Source organism: Physcomitrium patens, chromosome 5, assembly GCF_059467195.1.
Source record: "Physcomitrium patens ecotype Gransden chromosome 5, ASM5946719v1, whole genome shotgun sequence".
Lineage (NCBI taxonomy): Eukaryota > Viridiplantae > Streptophyta > Bryopsida > Funariales > Funariaceae > Physcomitrium > Physcomitrium patens.
In genome coordinates, this window is record NC_143414.1 from 1003508 (window position 1) to 1029345 (window position 25838).

General features: G+C 35.2%; 2 protein-coding genes and 2 long non-coding RNA genes across 18 annotated transcripts; 2 read left to right on the forward strand and 2 right to left on the reverse strand.

Annotated features, from left to right (window-relative positions):
- Window positions 1–194: 194 nt before the first annotated feature.
- LOC149989218 (uncharacterized) lies at window positions 195–3980 on the forward strand. 12 transcript variants are annotated; one of them, XR_016502803.1, is made up of 5 exons: window positions 195–360; window positions 1171–1270; window positions 1867–2917; window positions 3324–3399; window positions 3664–3980. It is a non-coding gene; the product is annotated as an uncharacterized LOC149989218 (long non-coding RNA). The 12 variants fall into 12 exon arrangements; XR_016502809.1 differs by having other exon boundaries at window positions 3336–3399; XR_016502804.1 differs by having other exon boundaries at window positions 1867–2232; window positions 2344–2917; window positions 3324–3980.
- Window positions 3981–4879: 899 nt separating this feature from the next.
- Window positions 4880–9821, reverse strand: LOC112282459 (protein phosphatase PP2A regulatory subunit A-like). The gene is given in 11 exon segments (XM_090250856.1): window positions 4880–5314; window positions 5316–5341; window positions 5544–5717; window positions 6498–6630; window positions 6764–6867; window positions 6869–6935; window positions 6937–7052; window positions 7471–7704; window positions 7706–7822; window positions 7993–8226; window positions 9723–9821. Coding segments are annotated over 11 exon segments (1431 nt in total). The 3' UTR covers window positions 4880–5187.
- A 372-nt stretch (window positions 9822–10193) lies between these two features.
- Window positions 10194–13723, reverse strand: LOC112282007 (proteasome subunit alpha type-3). Of its 4 annotated transcripts, none has more exons than XM_024519099.3 (12): window positions 13685–13723; window positions 13221–13308; window positions 12907–12989; window positions 12373–12412; window positions 12106–12189; window positions 11792–11865; window positions 11600–11686; window positions 11316–11400; window positions 11154–11200; window positions 10905–10970; window positions 10607–10697; window positions 10194–10378 (listed from the first exon to the last, which is right to left on the reverse strand). In XM_024519099.3, the coding sequence occupies exons 2-12, from the start codon at window positions 13239–13241 to the stop codon at window positions 10304–10306; spliced, it is 753 nt and encodes a 250-aa protein (XP_024374867.1). In that variant the 5' UTR covers window positions 13242–13308; window positions 13685–13723; the 3' UTR covers window positions 10194–10303. The 4 variants fall into 4 exon arrangements, with proteins under 4 accessions (XP_024374867.1, XP_024374866.1, XP_024374865.1 ...); XM_024519098.3 differs by having other exon boundaries at window positions 13681–13723; XM_024519097.3 differs by having other exon boundaries at window positions 13606–13723.
- Window positions 13724–13899: 176 nt separating this feature from the next.
- LOC112282009 (uncharacterized) lies at window positions 13900–15152 on the forward strand. Its single transcript, XR_002969735.3, has 2 exons — window positions 13900–14446; window positions 14568–15152. It is a non-coding gene; the product is annotated as an uncharacterized LOC112282009 (long non-coding RNA).
- Window positions 15153–25838: the final 10686 nt, after the last annotated feature.

Here is a 25838-nt window from a genome sequence, read left to right on the forward strand (position 1 = left end):
TATCCCCACCCACCGAATCGGCGGGCGAACAGAAAACCACATCCTCATCCATTGTACCCACTCGAGACCCCCTCCAACGTGCAGACCCAGAACGAGAAAGGACGAGTCCGTCTGTCAGTGCGCGCGAGCGTTCGTCCGTCCATTGTTCCGTCCGTCCGTCCGTTCACCACCACCACCGATTTGTTAGGTCTGCCAATAAGTTCCACAACCAAGCTCATCGTCATCATCATATGAAGTCAAATGAAGAAGCTTGAGTTTATGGCAATTTATCATTGTGGGTGTTTCTCATAGAACAAGGGCTTGACTCCATTCCCAAGACGTGTGCCTCATTTTAAGGCCGTGAGGGAAAGTCAAAATCAGGTCCCAGCCACACACCCCACCCACCCAATTTGCTTACTCTTTAGATTTCTGCACTAAATTTATTGTAATTGTTTGTTGTTTCAAGTATTGTTGGGTTAATGGAATTGAGTTATGAGTTGGAGGATTGAAATGCTTTGTGTAGTGATTCTAAGATTTGTTGATAATCCAACGGGGTTGTAATGTGAATTGTTGGAATGAAATATACATAATGTCTATACAGTAAAATGTTGTACTTATTGATAAAATATTTATTAAATTTTTTATATAAGAGCATCTTTTATAAATCTCAAATATGAAATTTCACTTAAAATAAAATTCATATCAATTGAAAATTCTTAAAATATCAAAGTTAATACTTCTAATACATTTTTTAAAATATATTAAGAAATCATAAATCACTTTATACAAAATCAATGAAATTAATATTTTATATATATTAGTTTTATCTGAATTAAAGAAGATAAATTACTTTTTTAGGTAAATTTTACTCTAAAATATTAAAAATTACTTAAAATAGTCATTAATATGATAATTTTTTGTTATATTAATTTAAGACCAAGGTCTATATATATATATATATATATATATATATACACTACAAATTATACACAAATATTATACAAATTGTAACTACTCTATGTCAACTTGTTTTAAAAATTGTGGCCTCACTTATTAAAAAGCAACAATATCATATTCCTATTTTAATATTAAAATTTTATAACGCAAAAGAAATATGTGTATGTTTATATATGTATATATATATATATATATATATATATATATTTCATTCCAACCTATGCATTAATTCAGGCAAACAATTTTGGACATCCTCGTTTTTTGTGGGACACTCTTTTGGTAGATGTAACAATATTTTTTTGTAAACCATGTGGTGGATCGATTTAAGATTTAGGTAAATAAATTTTATATTCCTCTCTCTAGTTATATTAAATAACAACAGTCAACTCCACACCAGCAACAATTCTTCCTTTCTACTTTGTTCTCCACCTGTCTTTTCTTTCACTCTTCTCTTGATTTGCTTTGCCGCAGACTGCTTTGTTGCTTGCTTTTGTTTGTGTGTGTGTCTCGCTAGGTCTGTCTGTTTGTCTGTTTGCAAAAATAGATAGACAGAGACAGATGTGTGGAACTACATTTTGCAAGGACAGACAGAAAGTGGGCGTGAGAGTGAACTTAGGGTGTAAATCTCGGTGGGATACCACAACTCAAACTGGCGCTCACAGAAAACACTAAATTACACTAGAACAATAATAAAATAAATTAGGGCAAACATATCACTGTAAACATGCAATTATGAATAATATGATTACGATCCAACACGATTTTGTGTTCTTCCTTATTATTTTCTCTTTGTTTCAGAAGATGTGATTGTAGATATAACTGCGGTGGGGTTTTGGCGGAAACTAACAGAAGTAAGAAGCAATGGCATTCTGTGTGTCGAATCTGAATGTTGTATCTTCATATTGCTAGAAGTGGGCTGTTTCGACGCAGGATTCGGAGTAACATTGCAGTACCTGAAGCTCGCACGGCGTTGTGATGCGGCGATGTCATCCACTTCTTAGGGTTTGGAAGCCCTGCAACTGGTAGGCAAGATAAAAGCAGAGCAAATGCATCGTCAGGGATCCTCTGAAACCTACGTGATCTTTGACCAGAGTGTGCATGCAACATCTGCAGACAAGCTTTCATTGGCCCCCGCTGACGATTGCTTGCGCAGAGCTTTCATTCTCGAAATGTCAGGAAAATTTGCGGAGCTGAGTATAATGATGGTGCAAACCAGGATGAATTTATATGATCCACAGGCTCCGAGACTTGGAGCCTTGAATCCCTAACCAGGCTGCTGCTTCTGTACTCATTCAGGTACCCACTTGGACGCTGCACCACGAATCGCATGCCACACTTAACTGTGGTGGGTAAGTGTGATATTTAAGAACGTGTGTTACGCACAAGCTTTTTGGCCTCTGTTGCCAGGGGCTTGTATTCATCGGGAAACCTGAAACTCCTGACTCAATCCTGATAAATCTGGAAGGGGTTACAGCAGCTGAGGACATTGGTCAGCAATGGCTGAATGCACCGCTTCTTTTCTTCGACGATAACATGGATTAGTGCTGGAGTCAAGCATAGATTCCAGCCGCTTGGATTGGTAAGTCAGAAGATCGCTCGTGTGTTGTCACTCCGGTGAGCGAAGTTGCGATGAGCGTAAATTGGTGCCGATCATGATGCGCTGCCAAGGCCATGCGGGGGTCCGAGCACAGTTTTGCGTCATTTGCTGCAGCTGGGCTGAGAATTTCAGAAAGGGCATCTAAGCAGAGCCGATGCAGCACGAGCTCCGCGGCATCGGACCAAAGAAAGGGATATCGTCCTCCACTTCGCTTTCCTCCGGCAAACTTACAGGAGGATCTCTGTGGCTGATTCAAGACCCCCAGTCGAGACGTGCATCATTTGCTGATCTTACTGAAGGAAATCGCTACTTCTGTGTTGCATCCTGCAGATGCAATCTTCTGCAGCAAAGAAGCAAGTTCAATTCTACGGGGTTGAAGCGTCGGTGAGTATGACAGATCTCAAAGGGTTGTAGCTTTGGACGCGGCCATGTCACTCCGCCCGATCGCGTCGGTGGCCTCCACCGCCGAACCCCCGTGTCTGCCTGTCCATGGCCGCTTCGGCGATGACCTGTTCGTCCACCTCGGAGGGGGCACCGAGCCACCGACACACCGACATACCGACAGAATGTGGAACTCATGAATCCCTGCATTAATTTGATAGTGGATTTCTATATTAGGGAGGAAATGTCACCAAGACTTGTTGTTTGCAGATGGCATTGTTTACCAAAATCATGTAGTTTGAGACAAACATTTCAAGGATGATTCATGTATACATACATACATACATACATACATACAATGAAACATACATTCATTAAGGATTATATGAGGAGTTTCACATGTTTTCAGAAATGTGTGCAGAAAAGAATTGGAAGGAAGGCTAGTAAGCAAACAAGAAAAATTGTTATTTGAGTAAAACTTCCAGGTGAAGGCAACCCATACATATTTTCAACTACATGGCACACAATCTCGTCTAAAAAGATAATTGAAGGTTTTACTTGTAGTATTTTTTTTGGTTTATTGATATGGATTACACAAGCAGATATTTACTCTTGAAACCATTTTCATAATTGGTTTTGAGTCAAACTACTATATTCTTGCTGATATTGAATAGTAATGTATATAAAATCACTTAAAGTTGGTGGTTGGTTAAGCTTGATTTCACTTGCAATCTTAGTTTGAATTTCAGGGATTTGATTACAGCACAAAGAAATGTAATCCTTGACCTGTAAACCACCACAAAGCTGATGGGAGAAATATCATTGATTGGCATCGAAATAAAATTGTCAAATTTTCATAGTATATAGAGAAATTGCAAACATAAAAATTATAGATATTCACATTCAATGCTGAAAAGATCCTAGCTTGTTAAAAGTAACATCTCTACAAATTTTTGTAGTAATAAGCGGACAACTGCACATTATTTGCTACAAACAAATAAAAACACATTGTACCAGAATAGATATTTTATGTCAAATACATTTTTGCATCAAGAAACTCAAGTAACATCTTACTTGCATGACATTAATTTATATAATTGTATATATAATTTTCTACAAGCCGGTCCTGGAAACGGTGACCGTCTCCCATGAGATCATCCCCAGAGGACTGGCGATAACAAATTTCCTTGACACCAAAGAAGCCCATTTCTCGTACGCGTACTGGAGGAGTTGGATGTAGACTGAGAGCGGAAGAGGTTAATTCCGAGGGAAGTCATGACCAATGTTCTGTGCAAGTACTGAAGACTTCTCCACTGACGGACAATCAAGAAGGGAATGCAGTGCAAAGAATGGTATACTGACAGATTCAGCCAGAATAATACGAGCGGGGCGACCCAATCAGTGATCTACAATATCACCCGGGGAGATGTAGCTGGTCAAAATCTTATCCTCAAAAGCCTCAACTTACGAGGTCAGACTTCATTCACTAGCCTCCTCTTGTAGAGAGTATCCACACAACAGTAGATATAGGTGTGGAACAGACTTGGAACAGTTACATCCGCTTGTGAATTGTTTTAGTTGATTGGTGGTTACCTGGTTTTACAATGACTCAATCCATCAACTGGTGTGGATCCCTTGAGAAGCAAAATCAGCACTCAAGATCAGGTAAGTTTCACATGAAGTCCAGTGCGGGAAACCTTACTATGTAACGATCACCACCCATCACTGTCCCGTGCTTGCTGGAAACAACAAAGATGCAGCCACTCACCAAACGGAATGATGCAGAAAGCTAATCTCGACCTACATTGCTTGCTGAGAAGTTGCAGTTATGCAAACCATCCAAGGAAATACAAAGGAGAAGGACTTGAGCCTACTGGGTAATCCATAACAGGAATCATTGATTGAAGAATTTTGGCGACATTCAATTCGATATTTGGAACTCTGCCATCCCATTTCAGAAAATCGTAAGCTAAAAACTCATGGTCTTTCATAAAACCCAAACACCATTAGACAAGTACTTGGGCATTTTAATTACAAAGAGAACAGACAAATGCACTTGTCTTTCGAAGCGTTGATGACCACAGGCAACATGGTCTGGCGAGTGGCAACATGGTCTGACAAGCAGTCATACCATACAAATAATGAAGGTTGCTATACTTATCCATTACGTGTAGCACCCACCAGGTCGTCACAACCCATTCACACCTTCATGTTCGAAAGTCAAATACAACCAACTTTCCGTCCACAGTTTGAAATCTTGCAAGTTCACGAGGCTACAACTGGATTCCCACGCTAGATACAAGATCAAACCTCACGCAAACCAGGTACATAGATACCTGCGGAACAATGTGTTTTAGTGTCCATTCGGGATCAAACTCTTCTGCAAGGAGACCAAGGTTTGGCGGCTGCCTTCCGAATAGAGTAAACCTGTGCAAATTAATTGTTATTGAGGATGAATAAAATAGTTTCAACGACACATACATGTGATCTTATAAGCTGGTAGACAACGTTGCCTACAAAAGTCACCAATATATTTGCCAAGGTAAAGCTGCAGGATCCTATTACTTCGAAAGAAACATATTCCATACAGCAATGCTGTAAAAACTTGATTAAATGTTAATGTCTCAACCTGATCTTCAAGCCACTGCATGCAAATAGCTCCCAATTTTTCGCCAGCGCCTAATGGACTGGCCAATAAGGATACATCCTCAATTATGGCTAGAAGGACGCACCAACGACGGTCCTCTGCTAGTTCAACAATGTCTGGCAGAAGTGACTCAGACAGCAAGTCAATGCCAATTACCTGCGAACGAAAAGCCCATACTTTAGACTTCTACTGCTCTTCCCAGTTGTCAGCGACCTTCAGTGTCGGAATAGAGAACCACACTCAGGAAAACAAAGAAAGGTGATAAAATTCAGAAAGACATAGTCAACCAGCCAAACAGAACGAAAGAATCTGGATATGTGTCATCATGTCCTTAGCTGATGGAATCAATCCCTTACTTGACTTCGTCTAGTTTGCCAATCCTATTGAGTCGCTCATCCAATAACTCATCCTTCAGGAGAGTTAGAAAAATGAGAAGCAAAGGGAACAGAGTATCGGCAGTTGAATGGTCAAGTTAATTAGAACAGAAAAAAGCTATCAGTGCGTAACATTTCCAAAGAAGTGTTACTTTGAAAAACGTGAATATTAATAAGAGAGTTCATATACGAGCAAATTGAAACAGCCAGGCTAAATAAGAAATACCAAGGAAAATTATCTGACCTTTCCTAATTAAGGAGCCACTCCCTCAATAACCGATACAATTACAGCTCGTAAATGTTGAGACGGACCAGTTGACAACTACTGATATATCATTCGCGATGTGTGTGTATCGATCTATCTAGCTATCTCTCTCTCTCTCTCTCTCTCTCTCTCTCTCTCTCTATATATATATATATATCAACAGAACCGAAACAAAGCTTGTAATCCGTGTGCAACTACATTACGTATTTCCCAACTCCAGACTGGGCAAGCAATTTGAAAGTAATGCACAGAAAAGAAAATGATAATAGCAGATAATTGGCAGAAAAAATAACCTACCTGTAAAAAGCTCACTATGACGGGGAAAACATTTCCAACACAATCAATCGGTTCCAGAAGTTTGCCTGATGCAGCACAATTCTCCACTACTAAGTGTCTCACTGAGTCATGATCTACAACCAAGATTTCTCTACATTAATAGCTTTCCTGCTGTATTCAACAGCAATCTGTCCTCACCTAACAAGTGAACTGAATACAATTATGAACGCATAGCTGATTGATTCCCTACCGTAACCACTCGTCATTCTCGATGTTCAGCACCGGGCTAGCTTCTATGAAGGGAACGAGATCCTCTCGAAAATGCATATGCACCATATTGCGTGAGATCTCTAAATGTCATAATATCAAACTCCAAGTACATGGCTTCAACAAGTGGCCCCACACTTTACCATATTCAACAAAGCTGACAGTCGCAGAGTGGGCATGTCATTCTGACAGCTGATTGAAAATCAAGCGCAGCTCAGCCCGAAGAAGATCCGGGGCACTAGAATAGACAATATGGAAAATACCACAGGCCGACACTCTTACGGTGAACCATTCACCAGCACCAAGTCTCTGTTGTCTTTCACATGAAAAGTCAAACAAAAGCAGGAAAAGAAAACAAATTTAATTTCGATTTAAAAACACTCCAGAAAAAACGACAAATGCCATAAATTTCCCGCTTGCAGCAACCAGTCCTCAACCGAATCGATCTCGCTGGTTGCGAAACATTTCACCAGCTACATGATGAGATGGAAAGTTCATCGACAATATCATGACAGAAACACACTATCAAAGCAGGAAACATTGAAATGCCTTCTAAGATATGATTCCTCCAACAGAATGACAAGATCCTAGAACTTTCATCAGAAATCAAACGCAGGTATTAATTTTTTCTCCTCCAAGCGTTCCAAGCGGAGCCTACACGCTCCTACAATTAAAATTCTCGCAAAAACATAGGGAGACACGACACAGAGAGACCGATGATGTCGACCGTAACAAAAGGGATGAACCATTCAACAACGTCGCGCTCCTTCATTTGCACTCCAATCTTACACAAGCTGGCCACGACCTTGTCCTGCACAACTGTCTCCACAATGATGCAAAGGCTTTCAAGCGGCGGTAGCAGGACGTACGCGAAAACAATCTCGGCCACGAGCCCGATGAAGGCCGCAGGCTCACAGGCCATGGCCAACAAAACTTCGTCGTCGTCATCATTGATCTCACTACAAAAACGAGATAAGCTCCTGCCGCGTACGATCCTCGCTGAGCGCAAGCGCGATCGTGGATATGTGCCGGATCGAGTTCAACCGCACCTGTGTATCATCGTTTTTTAAGCTTGTCAATCAGAATGCACCATCACTGAAATCGCCATCCCTGCCACTCCTCCCCCCGGATTTCCACCCGTAATGTCGCCATTGCTCAATTCTTTCTTCGCATCCTCTGGCCTGCGGCGACGATGCGACGTTTTACTTATTTGAAACAGCTTCACGGTAGAATTCGACGCCGAACTGACTGGGCTGCTGTGCATCGCATTCACAACAACTCTCGTCTGTTCATAAACAAGCTCCCTACTCTCGGCGCCCGAAATGAGGAGGACCGGGGTGCGCATCCTCTTGTCCCGGCCCGGCCCGGCCCGTTCCATTCCCTTGTGAATGTTTCCATATGACGGCAAAGGCAAGGAGGGAACTGACTTGGGGTTCGCTGACGTGGCTGTCTTTGTCCAGCGTGGCTTTTTCTGTTTCCCGCCCTGCCACCTCATCCCTCAGGAGATCCTGACCAGTCACGCTGCTTGTTTAGGTGTGTAGGAATACGGGTAACCGTATGTATTTATTTGTTCTCTCAAACCCATCAGCGGGTTTATATACTGTTATAAATGTTGCAAGATTTGAGGATATGATAAAAATTAATTAATTAATTAATATCTTTATAATTCTCAATAGTCTACGAAATCGAAAAATCGATGTTTTGTATATGTATGTTGGTTCTTGTAAAATTTATTCAAAACTGTAAGATCATAAAAGAATTACACTTTTAAGATGACAAATTGTATAGACCTTCGTGAAATGTATGTATATCTTATCAAGAATTATCAAGGTTTTCAATTTATATGTGTACACATATATCCATATCCATATCAATCAAGAAAAATAAACAATGAAAAATCTTTGTTTTGATGATACAAAAAACTCAGTGCATATACTATAGTAACTATTGTAATTTGATTAGATGAAAATATTTAAATTGACTTTGAAAAGATTTTTTATTGAATAGAATAGAAAGTTGTAAAATTTATATGAAATAAGATGATTTTTATTTTCTTGTTTTTTAAAAAAAAATCGAAGTTTTAGTTATAAATAAACACAAGAAAAAAATATGAAAAAAAGAAAGGTTGAAATAGTTTTGTTATTTATACAAGAATGAATGATACAAAATGTATACATATAGTACGGTAGTACTTTTTGGTTTGCACGTCCTAAAAATGAAGGAAAAAATTTCTTAAAGTAATTAATTATATTTTAAAGTCAGTTACATCTATGGTCTCAAACAATTATAGATTTATAAATTTAACATTTTGGTGAAAACACATTAACAATAAATGCAAATCACTGGGACAAAAAGTTCAAACAAAAAAATTATAAATGAACTCATCATTCAATTGTAGAAGGAATATGGAAAACTGTATGCTTGGAGATAACCTCTATTTATAAAAAAAAATTATGTTACAACTTTATAGCCTAAAATGAGGACTTGATTTAGTTTAGTTTTTTAATTATAATCTCCTTCACGGTTAAACATTTTTTTAAGGTATAAAAAACTTAAATATATTTATCTAGTTAACCAACATGATGGTTTCACTTGCCACTGCAATTGTTTGATAACATCACCGACTGATTTGGGTTACAAGTTGCCAACCACAACTAATGTGGTGCAAACCACCCACACACTACACAAACCTTCAATGCTTATCAGAGGGCAACTTAGTGTATGCCTAGATCAGTGAAACAAACTTGGTGAAAGCCAGAATGTCGTTTCACATTGCATGTGTGAAAAGAATTGTTTAATGCAAGATGCAAGGAAGATCAGTGAAATACTGGGACATAAAAAAAAAAAAAAACACAGAAAAAGGGGCATGTTGTAGAATGATTTGGCACTTGGACCATTGCTTGGCCATTTCACAAATTCTCCTTCCTCCATCCACCAGTTTTTCACCACCAATTTTGCAAAAATAAATTACATGCTAACTGATTCACCAGTTGAGGATGTGACCATTAGAGTTTCTTCACCTCCAGTCCCATGACCCAACCACAGGCTGTAACGCCTACTAATAAATCGCACATTCATTTTATTCATCCACACACGCTTCACCCATTATCTACCATACATTTTCAACTCTAAAAGACTATCTTTACAGGCTTGTAAGAGATTTTATCCTTAAATTGCACGAAGACAGCTCTCATGCAGCGTATTTCTGACTGCTTGAAAGCATTTCTGAAGCGTGTAAACTCCATTACAGAAACGTTTTGCAAGTTTATCCACAATAACAGAAAATACTTGAGTACCCAGACGACCAGGTGGAACATGCAAAATGTAAAACCAAGCATGAAAAGCCGTGCATATATGACCCCGTCTATAACGGATGAGCTGGATCAAGAACCATGTGCAGGGAAACATACAAGCACGAATATCAATCATTAGGGTCTGATAAACGGAACATATCAGCAATTGAGTCAATTATCAAATGTAAAGCACATTCTTGAATGAACAAAACTTGACTCTACAAGGACGTCTCAAGCAAATTCCAGCTAGTTCACAGAGTTGGTTTATTAATCAGCATCCATATCTTCTTCCTGTGCTTCCTTTGCGGCAGTCTTGGCTTCAGCCAATAAATCCGCCGGAACCTGCTTTGGCATTCAGACAACTTACATCAATATCTATGAAAGTCATACCATATCTCTGAGTTATGCTCACATGTTCTGGGCCCTAATCCTACGTAAGAGGAGTGTGAAATGATGATGAAGTGGTTACTTCGGGCAGTTACAAAGTAGGAGACGTACAAGCTAGTTAATATTGCTGAATAGGTAACACAAGAGACCAGAGAAGGGGAAAATGTAGGATGGAATATTTACTCGTTGATGCTCACGGTTTGACTCGTCACAAATCCAGCTCATCTCCAGCTCAAAGGCCTTGTCCTTGGCCTCATCATGCACACCATAAATACTGAAATGTTCCAAATGCATAAAAAATACAACCATTGGTAACAAACATAAATAACAAAGTGACAAAAGCACAACAGGATCTCATAAGCAAAACTAAATCTAAGGTTGGCTTCAAGAGCCTCATTATAAAGGTTATAAGTCGCATCACATGCAACTCAGAACCTGGTTTCCAGAAACTTAAGTGTTTAAGTACAAGTGTTTGGCTTACATCTTCGCAATTGCAATCACTCCTTGCCTGCAGGTCATCTCTGACAAATTAAGCTTTTCGATTTCACTGCAAAACACCCGGTCCCATTGCTACGGTTACTAAAATTATTAGAAAACTACAATTGTGACGACCACCACGAAGACAATGACGATTTCATGAAATTAAGTCTTAAGATATTTTTCAACAACTTGAGTATTCAAAACACAACTGACACGATAATAAAGCTGAACTACTCAGAGAGATGCATACGTCTTTGCGGCTTGACGACCCTTTCCAACCGCAGCTCCGAAATAGCGCTACATCCACAACAATGTAACGTACCGTAAATACCAGATCAACAAACAAGCAATTCCCCTCTGAAGGAACAGGAAAAGAATGTCACGTTGGGGGTGGAGGAAAACAATAACTTACATAGGCAACACCCGAAGGCTCAATCATGTAAAGTTGAGGACCATCACGATCGTAACCTCCAAGGATAGCTGAAGAACCAAAAGGTCTGAACAAGAAAAAAAAAGAAAAAAGAAAAAAGAAAAAAGAAAAAAACATATTTAGCACGACTACTGCAAAAGTTCAAAAGTCATGGTGTGCGTATACTGCTGAGCTTGCAGAGATTAAACAGAAACGGTGTGAACGTGTATAACTTATGTAAATACGTCGCTAAATTAGTACATTATTAACCGTGTCATAAAAGGTACCTCAGCCACCAGTAGAGCGTGCACAGATGAACATAATGTGCAACACGTTCACAAAGTTCTCCGATAGGAACCTCCTCACCATAAAAGCTGTGACAAGAGATTCATGACAGGGAGGTTAGAAAGCACTTCGCATCCATTTAGATCATTGTGTGAAAGATCTAGATGAAGCGAGGGTATGAACATCAACAATACCTTCGGTAACTTGAGGCTTCACTGCGAGCTTTAGTTACTATCTGTCTTCCATCAGATGCTAAACCTGCCATTGCCTGCAAGTGTGCAGAAGACCAGATGTATAACTTTAGATCTTCAGAAACTCAAAATGCACAGGTGGGAGTAATAGACAGGATTTTCATCGTCGCCCTATAAAAGAAAAGGTCCAACTCTGTGCGTGTCCAAGAGCACCTACGCAGGAGCTATCTTGGCACATAACTTGGGACTGAACGAGTGTAGATATTGAATTAAAGACTACCTATTTGCAAATGAGTATTGTAACTTAACGAACTTACCATGCCAGCATGTCGATCCACAGCATGAATTCTCCTATTGGAGCCCTCCAACAACATTTTGGAGGAAATAAGCTTCTCTACTCCCTGTGACGAGAAAATCCGCATATTGATCTCAGTGACAGGAATGTTCACATGGAAACGGGTTTCACAATTAACATACTCGAACTAAATGTGTTGAAAAAAAATGAAACATGTTTTAGCATGAGAGGAATTAATAATCTCACAACCAAAAACAAGGTCAATAATTAAGTTATAAGCATATAGTACCAGGACAACACCATCCTTACACTTGATGCCAACCACAGTCCTGCACATCCAGAAAGACAATACTTGATCTTAATTTACAACATTCTAGACTCAGAATTCACTCATGTTCCACCTTTTAAAGCCCTTCAAACATGCTGTGAATTTGAACTATCTTGTTGTAAGAGATGTACTGGAGTATAAGAGTACAACCTAATCCTCGCCCCTGCCAATCCTAAATCTATAGATAGAAATGTGGTACACGTAATCAGTAAATCTGAGTCGAACTTTGCAGAGGAGATGAATGCTGTATTGAAAACCAGCTACTGCAGATGTTGAGACGAAAGAGCAATTCGATGTACAAGCTGAAAGACTCGATCTAAGAATATGCCGCAAGCTACCGCGATTAATATTTCACATGTGGCACTACAGTCACAGCTCAAAACACTTTTTCACACTGCCAAAACCCTAATTTGAGCAAGATCAAGGAGTTGAAGAAGACCATAAAGGAGAGAAAGAAAATTTGATTTCCTCAGAGGATAGTTTCGAAGGACATACCCGCTGTTGTCCACCGCCTTGGAGGCGTACTCGACTTGGAATACTCGCCCATCCGGAGAGAAAGTAGTAACCGACAAATCGTACTGCCATCCTCAAACCCTACTTTTCTCAGGTTTTCTTCCTCCCAACATTTGGAAACCCACAAACAAATCGAATGACCTTTTACGACGAAACAGGACTCAATAATCAACCGAGGAGAATACATCGAAGCTGATTGTATGATGGTATCCAAAATTCCCGCACACTCATATCCAAACATCGCTGCGACGGGACGCACGAATGAGTCGAACTAAAGTAGGGATTGCAAAACCTACCCCTGTTCCAATGCTAGTCATGGTTGCTACCTTCCTTGCCTTGCCGCGACAGACCCACCTCCTTCCGTTTCAATACGAGCAACAAAATCTGAATGCACGCATATTAATTTTAGCGAAAATTCCAGAGCAGAGAAACTCAAGTCGCTGCCTGAACAAAAGACCTCAATACCACGTTGCCGGCAAGATCCAAGTAAGACGTCAAGTTTCCACAAACAAAAGCGTAATTCGCCCACAGCAAACAGCAATCGAAAGTTACTCCATCCAAAACGGGCACCACATGCAAACTCGCTAAACCTAGCAGGTGCATAAACACCGACAAACTGTTCTGAAAACTAAGAAAAACCTATCAACCTATCACGCAAATGGAAAGACGGCGCATACTCACGAGTGCATCCACATAAGCCAAGAGACACACAACGTCAAAATACACAGGGGATACAGTTTGAAGTCTCCCAAGTACCCACAAGCTTGCCAAGTGCAATCGGGCTTGGCAAAGAAGCAACAGGATTCGGACAACAGAGTTTGTAACTAACTGAAGTTATATTAGAGTTAAGGGCAGCGTTAGTCCAACACAGCACACGCCGGCGGCTTTGTGGATGGATGTAAAATTAGTGCTTGGTTGGTCAGCAGTGTGGACAGTGTTGCGTCCGATGTTGCAACCGATGTTGTGTCTGGCCTTCCCGCTTTTTTGTAAAGAGCTTGGGCTTGCCAACTCTAACCTTACCCGTTCTGGGAAGTGTGGTGTGCTTCTTTACAGGTTTCTTCGATCATCGGCAGACGTAGTATCGATATTTTTGAGAATTTAATGCATGTGTTCGAGTGTACTCATACGAAAATTGGGGAGAAAGTTTAGGAGGTGCCGATTCTGCGTTGATTACAGGTCTGAAGGAGAAAAGGGGAAGTATGGATGACAGTTTGTAAACTACGGTGGGCCGGAGGTAGACACGAACGAGGAGAACTCTGAGCAGGAGGAAGAGGAAGAAGGGAGACGTGATGAGTCTCTAGAGGACGGGTTTGATGACGATGAGGACGATGTCATGGATGCCCGGCGAGGGGGGGGGGGGTGATTGTGCTGGCGGAGGAAAAGAAGTATTATTCCCACTGCCATGGAAGTGTATGGCGAGGGTGTGTAGACGTTTGTTACTTCTTTATAATCCTTCCGAAGAGCCCATCATCAAACCTAGAAACCTGAAGAAATTTGAGGTGGTAGCGAAGGAGGTGTAGAGGTATGTGTCGACGGATCTTTTATTAGGGTTGATGGCTAATCCTACGTTGATCAGGAATGTGGCATCGACAGGACACTTGTATCATGGAAAGACGCTGATAATGGACATGTTATTTTAACAGACACACGCCGTGAGCACATCAGCCTCTAACAAGGAAAAGCACTTGCGGTTCACGGACACTAGGATTGACGAGCAAGAGCGGCAAATGTCAATCAGGAGCGTAATCTATGTCTCTTTTGTCAGAAAACTGTGCAGGAAAATCTCATTTGTGCAACACAATGGACACACCATTCCACATGAACTACGCAGATGGTAAGTAACCCGTCTTGTGTAGTACAGAAACCTGAATTTGTTTGTTTGACATGAACAAGCTGCTTGATGAAATGAAAACCGTTCACAGATTTAGATCCAGTAGCATTATTGTGTGCCTCTTACATCTTTGCAACATAAGTGGTTAACCTCTTGAAGCTATAAACATTGTTTCCATCCGCCAGCTCCCATCACATTCTAAGTATGAATTTCACATCTTCCATGAGTCATAATAGGATATCTTTGTCAATGATTGTAATATAAAAATGGCTAAGCTGGTTTAGTTGCACATATTTTGTACATATTTAGTTGCACATATCTTGGTCATGACAATAGTGGGAGTTATTTTGTTGATTGTTGATTATTATCTGCAACAAAGCTGAAGTTTTAACCATGATTAAGGTTGAAGTCTTAAACCATGCTTAGTATATGGTAGAAATGGAAATGTATATAGTATCATAAATCAAATCAAAGGCCTTTAGTTTATTTTTGTATAATATAAGTCTTGTGTTTTCAATTTTTGTGTACAAATTGTTGAATTTTTTAAAGAACTCATTAATATGGAGAGATTAATTAGGTATGTTATGCAACAAAGGCATGCTTTTGTATTTGTTTTCAACAAATTATATAATTGTTTTAAGTTCTTGTATTTTTAATCAAATATTTAAATTCATTTTTTTAACGTTTATATTAGATGATGCATATTATATGTACTTTTGAATCAACATCTGTCACAAATATATATATATATATATATATATTAGTAGATAAAAATAAATTAATTTTATAATATCTTTTAAAAAAGTTTTATAAATGTTGTTTTGATTTTATATGTGTTTGTAGTTGGTTGGTAGGTTAGAAGTTTGGTTAACAAATTAATCATATATTAATAGCTTGCGAAATAAGTTAATTATGTGGCATACATGTAAAAAATTTGACTTGCAAGTTAAAATACTTGTCTTGCACAGTCAACACCTTTTGAAGGTCCTGTAAGACATTATCATGTACTTCTTAGTTAAGAATATGTATAGAGGCAAGAGTATATTGAGGATTCCTTCATTCTTGTCAATGCTTTTCTAGTCCTTAATCTTGTTTTAAGACTTTTTAGTCTTCTTGTTTTTGATAATAGCCATTCTAATTCAATATTATATCATCTTTGAAGTGACATTCTAATTCTTTTCAATGATACAAGTGTATATTGAAAATTTCTTTCTTTAAGATTTACATCCTTAATAGTTTGATAAGAGTGCTAACTTATTATTTTTATCTTATTTTAGAAATGAGTAGATTTTTCTCCTCTATTGTTGTATTTTTAAAGATTGTACATTACCCATCTTTAAATAAATAATTTTATTTATTAATATTGATCTTTTCCTAAAAGAGAGTGGATTATCTTTCTTTTTGGAAATTTTTATTTGATATTAGAGATTGTGGATTATCTTCTTCTAATTTAATTTTTTAAATTTGTCTAAATTATTTATAAGAAAGATTATGGATGCTACTCTTAGCAAAAATAAAAATAGATTTATAACTTTTGCAGATCTTTATGAACTTATCAAAACTCTAAGAATAGAACTTCCATGTATTTTTAACATGAATTATAGAAATACTATTCCTACGCCTATGGAAGAAGTTCAGAATCTGCAATAAGAAGTTGTGTAGTTGAAGAAAGCAAGTAAATCAACATCACAACCAAATCCAAGGAATTTTGCTTCTATGTATATGACAAGGACAAGGATTAGTATGCTTAAGAAGTTTGATGGAATAAGATCAAAATTTTGAGGATTTTTAGAACACGTTGTCGTGATGTAACACGATTAATAGGTGAAAGAGTGTGGAGATTATTATAATTTAAGAGATCTTAGTTCAAAGTATTAGAACAAATTATCTTAGAAATATAGTTAATAGCCAAAGGGGTAGAAAAATTAAAAGGTATCAATGCTGTCTTTTAGAAAGGTAACTTCTACTTACTTTGTAGTACCATAAGTAAGGCAAATCAAAGTATATTGGGAAAATAAATGATATAGGAATCTTTAGAAGAAAGTTAAGAGTAAATCTAGAAAAAAGTTACTTAGAAAAATTAGATATTGATACCCAAAGAGGGCCGGTTATGAACCAGGGTCAAAATCAGACCCTGAGACACAAAACCGAGTCTCGACGACGACTCTAGGACTCTTTGGCAGATAAGAGAGTGGAGTTGGAGAGAAGGTTGGATAGGGTTTCTATAGGCATTGATTTTGGGTGATTTGGAGTTGATATGAATTTGTAAGAGCTTTGCAAAGTTGAGTTTTTTTTTGGATGACTTGGGTTTTATGAAATAAAATAGGGTTTATGTTTTGAGTGATTTCGAGAGTTTTGTTTCAGATCTATAGGTGAATTTTTTTGGGTTCATGGTTATAGTTGTGTTGAATACATGTTGTGAATTTGAGATTGATCTAACAGTTGAACTGAGAGATATTGAGGTTTAAATGAGTCAAGGTCTCAGAAAGTAGAATTTTAGGTCCAGTGAGGGTTTTTAAGATTTCATGCAATCTACTAGTTGGATTGGAGTAAAACTTATGTGAGAGGATATTAGACTTATTTTCCTATGTCCATGAGAAATTTGAAACCAATCGAACGGCGCAAAGAAGAGAAATTGGCTCTGGAAGGTTGGCAATAAGATTGGAGAAGGAGGCCGGCTAACACCCGAACACATTTTTGAGGATTTCGTCAATTTGATAACTGCGATCATTTTCAAATTTTTTTTACTTGTTTTGAACTTGATTTTTAAGAAGTGTGCAAGTTTTGAATTGAGATCAACGGTTTATTCATTAGATATTGAGGTTTAAATCTGTCATAGGAATTACTAGGATTTGGATTAGGGTTTGGCTAGGGTTCGGTTTAGGATTTGGATTAGGGTTTGGATTAGAATTTGGATTAGAGTTTAGGATTGGATTAGGATTTGGATTAAGATTTGGATTAGGATTTGGATTAGGGTTTAGGATTTGGTTAGGGTTTGATTTAGGGTTTGGATTAGAGTTTGGTTAAGGTTTGATTTAAGGTTTGGTTTAGGGTTTAGGATTTGGATTAAAGTTTAGGATTGGATTAGGATTTGGATTAGGGTTTGGATTAGGATTTAAGATTTGGTTATGATTTTATTTTGGGTTTGGATTAGGATTTGATTAGAATTTGATTTAAGGTTTGGTTTAGGGTTTAGGGTTGGATTAGGGTTTGGTTTAGGATTTGATTTAGAGTTTGGTTTAGGGTTTAGGGTTTGGAATAGGGTTTAATTTAAGATTTTTTAAGGATTTGACTTAGGATTTAGGAATTATTAGGGTTTAAGATTTAATTAGGTTTGGTCTAAAGTTTAGTGAAATTCAATAGGGTTTTAACTAGAATTAAATTAAGGTTGAATTGACATATATTTGAGTAAAATTTGTGATCATTCTAATATTTCTTTAAGAATTTTATTGTTTGTTTGAAATTTCTTTGAGTTATTTTGAATTTGATTACGTTTGTTTACCATTATTATAGTCTAATTAGAGCATTGTTAGTATTCTATTTAGGATTTTGTTATCACAATTTCTATTCTTTCTTCTACAGCCAGGTGCCCGGAGCATTCTTAAGCAAGACTTCACACATTACGACAACATCAAGCTCTATCTAAGGTTACATCCCTTCTAATACCTTGATGGATTTACTCAAGTTAGATTTATAGGAATACTTTTATGAAGAAGTGTTTTTTTTTGGTTTGTACCTTTAATAGAAAAGAATTCACAATTCCTTCATAATTTTAATTCATTCCTAGAAGTATTTAAGGCCACATTTAGAAAAAGTGATCTAGAAAGATTAGTAGAAACCAAGTCCTTATCTTTACGACAAGGATCATGGTCAGCCACCATATATGTTACAAAATTCTAAAACCTTACTTGCGTTGTAGACTAGAATATCAAAGGCCTTATCAATCAATTTCGACATGGATTGAAGGATAATGTCAAAGATTTGTTATTGGCAATGTCAAAGGCAAAATCTTTCCATCAATTTATTACTCAAGCTATTATATGCGATAATTGATTATTTGAAAGACATCAAGAATAAAGACTTGGTTGAAGAGGAACAAATCAAATAATGACTGCAACTCCTAAGTTTTTAGAAACTTATTTATCAAAGCCAGAATTAATGTAAATTAATATGGTACATTTTAAATCTCTCATAGAATAAAAAAAGACTTGACAACATCAAGAAGGCTTATGCTTATATTGTGGAGAAACCAAATATACTGCTTAACATTATTCAAAGAAACATTGCAATCACAAAATGAAAAGCATGGTTGCCAAAGAATACAATGTATTAGAAAATAGATTTTTCCAACTACAATAGAGACCATGCAACTGAAATCTTGCATAACTACTAATAAAGGTTATATTCTCTCTTCACACCTTTCACTTTGTTTTACAATAGAAGTTTATTAAAGACCAAAAAATCACAAAGTCTTAGCTTTGTTAGATTCAAGAGCTTTAGGTTTTTTTATAGATAAAGATTTTATCAAAAAATAAGAGATATCATTAGTCAAGAAAATTAAACTTGTACATGTAGAAATTATAGATGGTTGTTTATTAACTTTTGGAGATGTTATATATGAAAATATTTCTTTAAATGTAGCAATGAAAGATTATAATAACATAATAATATTTAATATAATAACATCTCGATCAAATCTAATTATTTTATGATTATCTTAGTTAAAAAAGTATATTCTTTAAATAGATTAGATTTCTTGTAACTTTAATTTTTTTGATAGTTTAATTCAAAATCTTATTAGTCAAGTAGAAATATATAAGTCTAATATATTTACACCTTTATTAGTAGATGCGAGAGCTTTTACACATGCTACAGAAGAAAGGTTATCTTTTGCTATACATACAAAGCCCAATTCTGATGGTGGAAAGATGTCAAGTAGTATTCTTGGCTAATATAAATATTTTTAGAATATTTTATAAAAAAAAATACAAATGTTCTTTCAAAGCATCATCTTTATGATTGTTCCATTAATCTTCACGAAAGAATTCAACCACTATTTAAATTAATCTATAGCCTATCACAAAATGAGTTGGCTGCACTGAAGGAATATATTAATGAAAACTTGGCTAAGAATTTCATATGCCATTTTAAATCTCCAACTGAGGTTCCTATCTTATTTGTGAAGAAAAAAGATAGATCTCTATAGATGTGTGTAGACTATTGATGATTGAATAAAATCACCATCAAGAATAGATATCTTTTATCTTTGATTTTAGGACTTTTTGATCAACTCAATTAAGCAAAGATATATACAAAAATAGATCTATAAGGAGCATATAATTTGATACATATTAAAGGAAGAGATGAATAAAAAATTATATTTTGAATCAGACATGGACATTTTGAATATAATGTCATACTTTTTGGAGTCACGAATGTACCAGTTGTTTTTTAACATCTAATAAATAATGTCTTTTGTGAGTTTCTTGATGATTTTTTCATCTATTATTTGGACGACATCTTAATCTACTTTAAAAACATAAAAGATCATGAAGTTCATCTTTATTGTGTGTTACAAAAACTTAGAGATGCAAGATTATATGCCAACTTAAAAAAGTGTGTATTCTACACTAGTCAAGTTGATTTCTTAGGATACATTATTTTCAAGAAAGGACTAGTAATGGATCCAAAGAAGGTCTAGAATTTTATGGATTGGAAGATTTCAAGAATAGTAAAAAATGTACAAAGCTTTTTGAGCTTTGTTAATTATTATTGGATCTTCATCAAGATTTTTTTTTAAATTGTAACTCTATTTAGACGTTGTCGTGTTGTGATTTGGCTACCATGTGAAAATAATGTGTTTACATATTTAATACACAATATACTAGACAACATGTTGAGAGCCATGTTAGTAGATTTTGTTGGTTATAGGATGAGAATAGATTACTATCCCAAAAAGAAATTCTTTAAAAGGGCTTCTATTAGAATTTATATAACTTTATTTTTTTTTGATAGTAACTTTTGAATTTGGTTTTATTGATGGTAACTTTTATACATTTAGAATCACCCTAATTAGACATTGTTGATTCTTGAAGTTTTATTTTGATTCTTTTATTTGGTGTTTAGGATATATATTATATAAATCTTATTAAAAAAAGGATTGGAGAGGAATCTTGGAAGAAAAAAGAAAAGGTGGGACATCCATATGGATGATTGAAAATAGATGATGAAAATCTCTATTCTTATTTGCTAAAAATCATGCCCAATGGACTTTAAGGAGGCTGCCTAAGGCCTTATTAGGTATTAAGATTATACTTTTGAATAATTTGAGCTTTAAAGACTAAGATCAGTAAATTTAGATTTTTTTCTATGGTTTTGGTGAAACTTTTATATAATTTGGAGTTTATATGAAAAAGATATGGCCGCTCAAAGTTAAGGTGTTGATTTTGTACCTCTTGTCACTCTTTTGAATATAACACGCTTACACATAAAGCAATAAAGGATCAACAACCAAGGTTGGAAAGACCGTATTTTTGGCTATACTTTTGGTATACTATTTAATAGATTCTAAATTGAAATGAAGGAGATATTGGAAGTTGAAGTCAATGCTTCAAATCTAAGGGTAGTAAGTGACCTAATTTACTAGTAGTTGTGTTTTGAATTATATCTTGAGCAATTTGATAAGATTTTGGCTCAAATTTATTTAAATTGTGTATAATCATATTAATAAATTTTATATATAAATTTTATAAAATTTGGATTTTGGATTTTTGAGATATCAAAAAAATAGTTTTTATGTGCTTGTAGATTAGGGTTTAGAGCACCTTCTAGGATTTCTAAGATGCCAAAATATTATTAATAGATTTATGGTTTATTTTTTTGTAATAAATCTTAAGAATAGAATCTATATTATATAGAAATTTGAAAAAAACTTAATAGTTGGATGAAGAGATATGAATTTTCAAAGTTCAAGGTAAAAATATTTTTTGTAGGAAGAAAATATTTTGAAGGATTTTATTATAATTTGAGCTTTTGTGCAAAATAAATGAATTTTTGGAAGCTAAGATATTATATATAAGGCAAAGTTAAATTCTCTACAGCTAGGTACTTAGTATATTTTTATATTGCAAATTACGCCATATAACAACGTTTGACTTATAAAGACAAACTTGAGTGGAGTAAAGAAGCTAAAGCATTGTTTGATGCTTTAAAAAAGGAGTTTACTTGTGTATTAATTTTATATCATGTTGACTTTTCTAAGGCATTTTTTTATAAAAACACATGCATCAAACTTTGTCTTAAGTGCAGTATTATCACAAATAGGAGTAGATGACAAATTCCATTTAGTAACTTTTTATTCTAGAATTTTTTTAGCAACTAAGATTAATTATAAGATCTATAATAAAGAGCTATTTACAACCATAGATTTACTTTAAAAATAGCATCATTATTTAGAAGGCTACTTGAATAAGAACCTTGAATATTTCAAGGTAACACATATTTTGAATCATCGCCAAGCATGTTGAAGCATGTCTTTATCAATATTTCATTTTAAGATCATTTATCAATCCAAAAATTAACAAGGTTTATTGAATGTTCTTTCTAGATGTTCTTATCTTGCACCAAAAGAAAGAGACGTATCTTTTGATTAACAAAGAATGATTCTTTTGAAGCCAAAGCATTTTCACTTTTGAACAATAAAATCAACATTGAATGTTGATTCAACTTTTATTAAGCAAATTCAATCAAGTATGTCATGTGATGCTCTTGTCCATGATATTAAGAATAATTTTTTTAAGTCTCATGATACTTCTAAATTCAAGTTCAAACACAATATATTCTATTTCAAGTTATGATTATATATTTCAAAAAGTAGAGCACAATTATGAGTTTTTCAAACTTATCATGACTTTTTAGCAATCAAATATTTTGGATATAATAAGACTTTGGAGCTAATATCAAGAGATTTATAGTAGCCTCAAATGTGAAAGACAATCAAAGATTTTGTACAATCATGTGATATTTGTTCAAGATCCAAAATTCTTTACCATCCATCTTATTGACTTTTTCAGCGATTATCTATTCCAAAACAACCATGGTCTCCCGATTCTATGGATTTTATTACAAATCTTTCAGTCTCAAGTTTGTATGATTTTATATTCATAATAGTAGATCATTTTAACAAGATGGCATATTTTGTACCATGTATAAAATCTATAACAGGTAAAAAAATAGCTAATTTTTTTTTAATTATATGTATTGCTATTATGAATTATCTAAAGACTATTATATTATATATTATATATTATATTATATATTATATTAGATAAGAAGACTCAATTTATATTAAGATTTTGAAGAATCCTTTTAAAGTTTTTGAAAGTAGATATAAAGTTCTTTTAAGCTTTTCATTCTCAAACTGATGGACAAATGAAATAGATGAATTAAGTTCTGGAGTAGTACTTGAGGTATGCCATCAATTATCATTAAGATGATTAGACAAATCTTTTTTCATTGACGTAGTTTGTGTACAATAATTCGGTACATTCTTCCACTCAACAAATAATTTTTTTTGCGAATTGAGGTTATTATTTATGATTTGATACTTTTGACTTTTCAAAAGTTGATAATCCTATAGCAAAAGATTTAGCAAATTTTTTGTCAGAGTTACATGCAACAATAAAGATGCAGTTAAAGAAAGCTCAAGAACAACAAAAGATTAATTCAAATGCATATTGCAAGAAACAACCATGATTCAATTTGGGTGATAAGGTATAGTAACTTTGTTGCAATATCAAGACTACTTATCCTTGTGATAAGTTGGACTATTGTAGGCTTGGACCTTTTCTTATTAGTAAATAAGCCAATCTTATTGCTTATTGATTATTTCTATCAAAGTCTATGAAGATCTATGCCATATTTTATATGTCTCTTTTTATGCCATATAAAATAGTGAATATCTTGGAAAGAAGACAAATGCCACCTCTTTCTATAGAAGTGCATAATAATCAAGAATTTGAAATAGAAAAAGTCTTAGATTCAAGGTAGCATGGAAATAGGTTAAAATATCTTGTTTATTGGCATAGATATGATATTAATGAACACACATGGGAGTCAACAAAGAATCTTACAAATTTAGTAAAGAAAGTTGAGACTTTTTATTAATGACATCCATCAAAATCAAGATAAAGAATAATAAATCTTTATTATAAAAGAAATAAGATTCAAAGAAGATAGCATTCTATCTTCTATCCTTCTTTATAGCTTCTATGTATTTGTGATGCTAAGAAGATGGAGAACCAACAACCAGTAGATTCGACCTAAAAGCTTTCACTTATTAGCTTATTAGGTGAGACATTGCAATTGTCACAACCTTCAAAATGACATAATTGAGATGAAGTTCCTCAAGAATGATATGTCTTTCCTCAAAGAGATGGTGAGATATATATTTGATATCATGACTTTGGAATGACTCTCAATGTTTGATGATTTTATTAAAAATAAAAACAACTCTTAATGCTATTCTAAATGTTTTATTTGAAAAAAGTTATAAAGGCCTCAACAACGACCAAATAATAGAGTAGTCTTCTCGCTTTGGTATGAGATATTATTGATGGCTGAGAAGACCTATTAACTATATTTAAAGAGAAAAAAAATCAAAATATGTGGCAAATACAATTTGCTACATCTTAGATTTCATCAACATATGAATTCAAATCCTAAGTAGATTATAAATAATAATTTAGTTTTATTTCATTAAACATTTCAATTCAAAAATAAAGAGAGTTGCAACAACACCTTACATCTTGTGAGCTATGGCACTTGGGTGAAATCTTTCATGCACTATTTTCTCAAAATTCTATGCTCAACTCTATCTCGACGTAGTTAATAACTAAACTAAACACTAAGATTCATCCTTGTTTTTTATGGCTTTGGCCTACCATATCATGCACTATATAAAGATCTAAAGAAAATGAGTACAATATATCAAGAAAAGATCCACAAAATCCTTGTTGCTCATAAAGAAGTGGATTTTTTTTAAGTATAGAAAATTTGAAGCTCCACATCCCAATTCACATACTCCAATTTCAGACCAAATTTAAACTAGATACTAAGTAATGCTAGGAGGTTTCATAATACCAACACTATTATTAAGTTGCTAGGGAGTGGCATGGTTGTTCAAAAAGGAGCCGATTGATTATTGGATTAGAAAACATCATCTAAAAGAATAGTGAGTAGGAGAAGAGAGAAAGCCCATTTTGTGAATCAACTCAGCTCGTTGGATAGTTTTAGCAACTTACTCGTCTCACAACACCTAAGCAACTGCTCTCATCTCTACAGCCATCTTAGCTACAAAAGCGAATTCGTCTTTCATCTTCTCATTGGCTTCTACCAAAATCTTCTCAACCTTTACTTACATGGAGTATGATTTCATCAATTAGGTCTTCTTCAAGCTTTTTTTTTCAACTTTTATCAAAAACATCTAACTTTGTTGATGAATACAAGCTAAACTTATTCATAGCTGGCTTCTTCCACATAATGAATAAGTGAAACACATACCTTAATCTTCTTCATGTTAATTTTAGACTGGACTTTTTGGAGCTCTTTATATTCCTTAATCTTTGCTTCTTTATTCTTGTACATTCAACACCATGATTTGTACCATAATTGAAATATTAAAAAAGATGCTTTTGAAACTTGCATCCAAAATTTATCCTTACCACAAATTTTAAAAAACATCATAATGTGAGTTACATTGAACGTCATAGTAATAAAATAAATAAATAAATAAATAAATAAACAAAGATTGATAGCAATTCTGCTATTGATTTTGCTTGCTCAAGCTTTATCCACGTTGAAATCTTTGCAGATATTTGACATTTTTCATGATCTTTTAAATGCTCTTCTTGTAGACTTGTAGAACTTTCCATCTCTTCTTCCTCACAAGTAGTCCAGAATATATTTCAATCCAAAGTAGACTTTTCTGTGCGAGAATTCTTCAAACTTTTAACTTGAATTATCTAAGTTTCCATATCCTTGAAGCTTATTGCTGAAGATTGGAATCTAGATGTTGCTACATCAT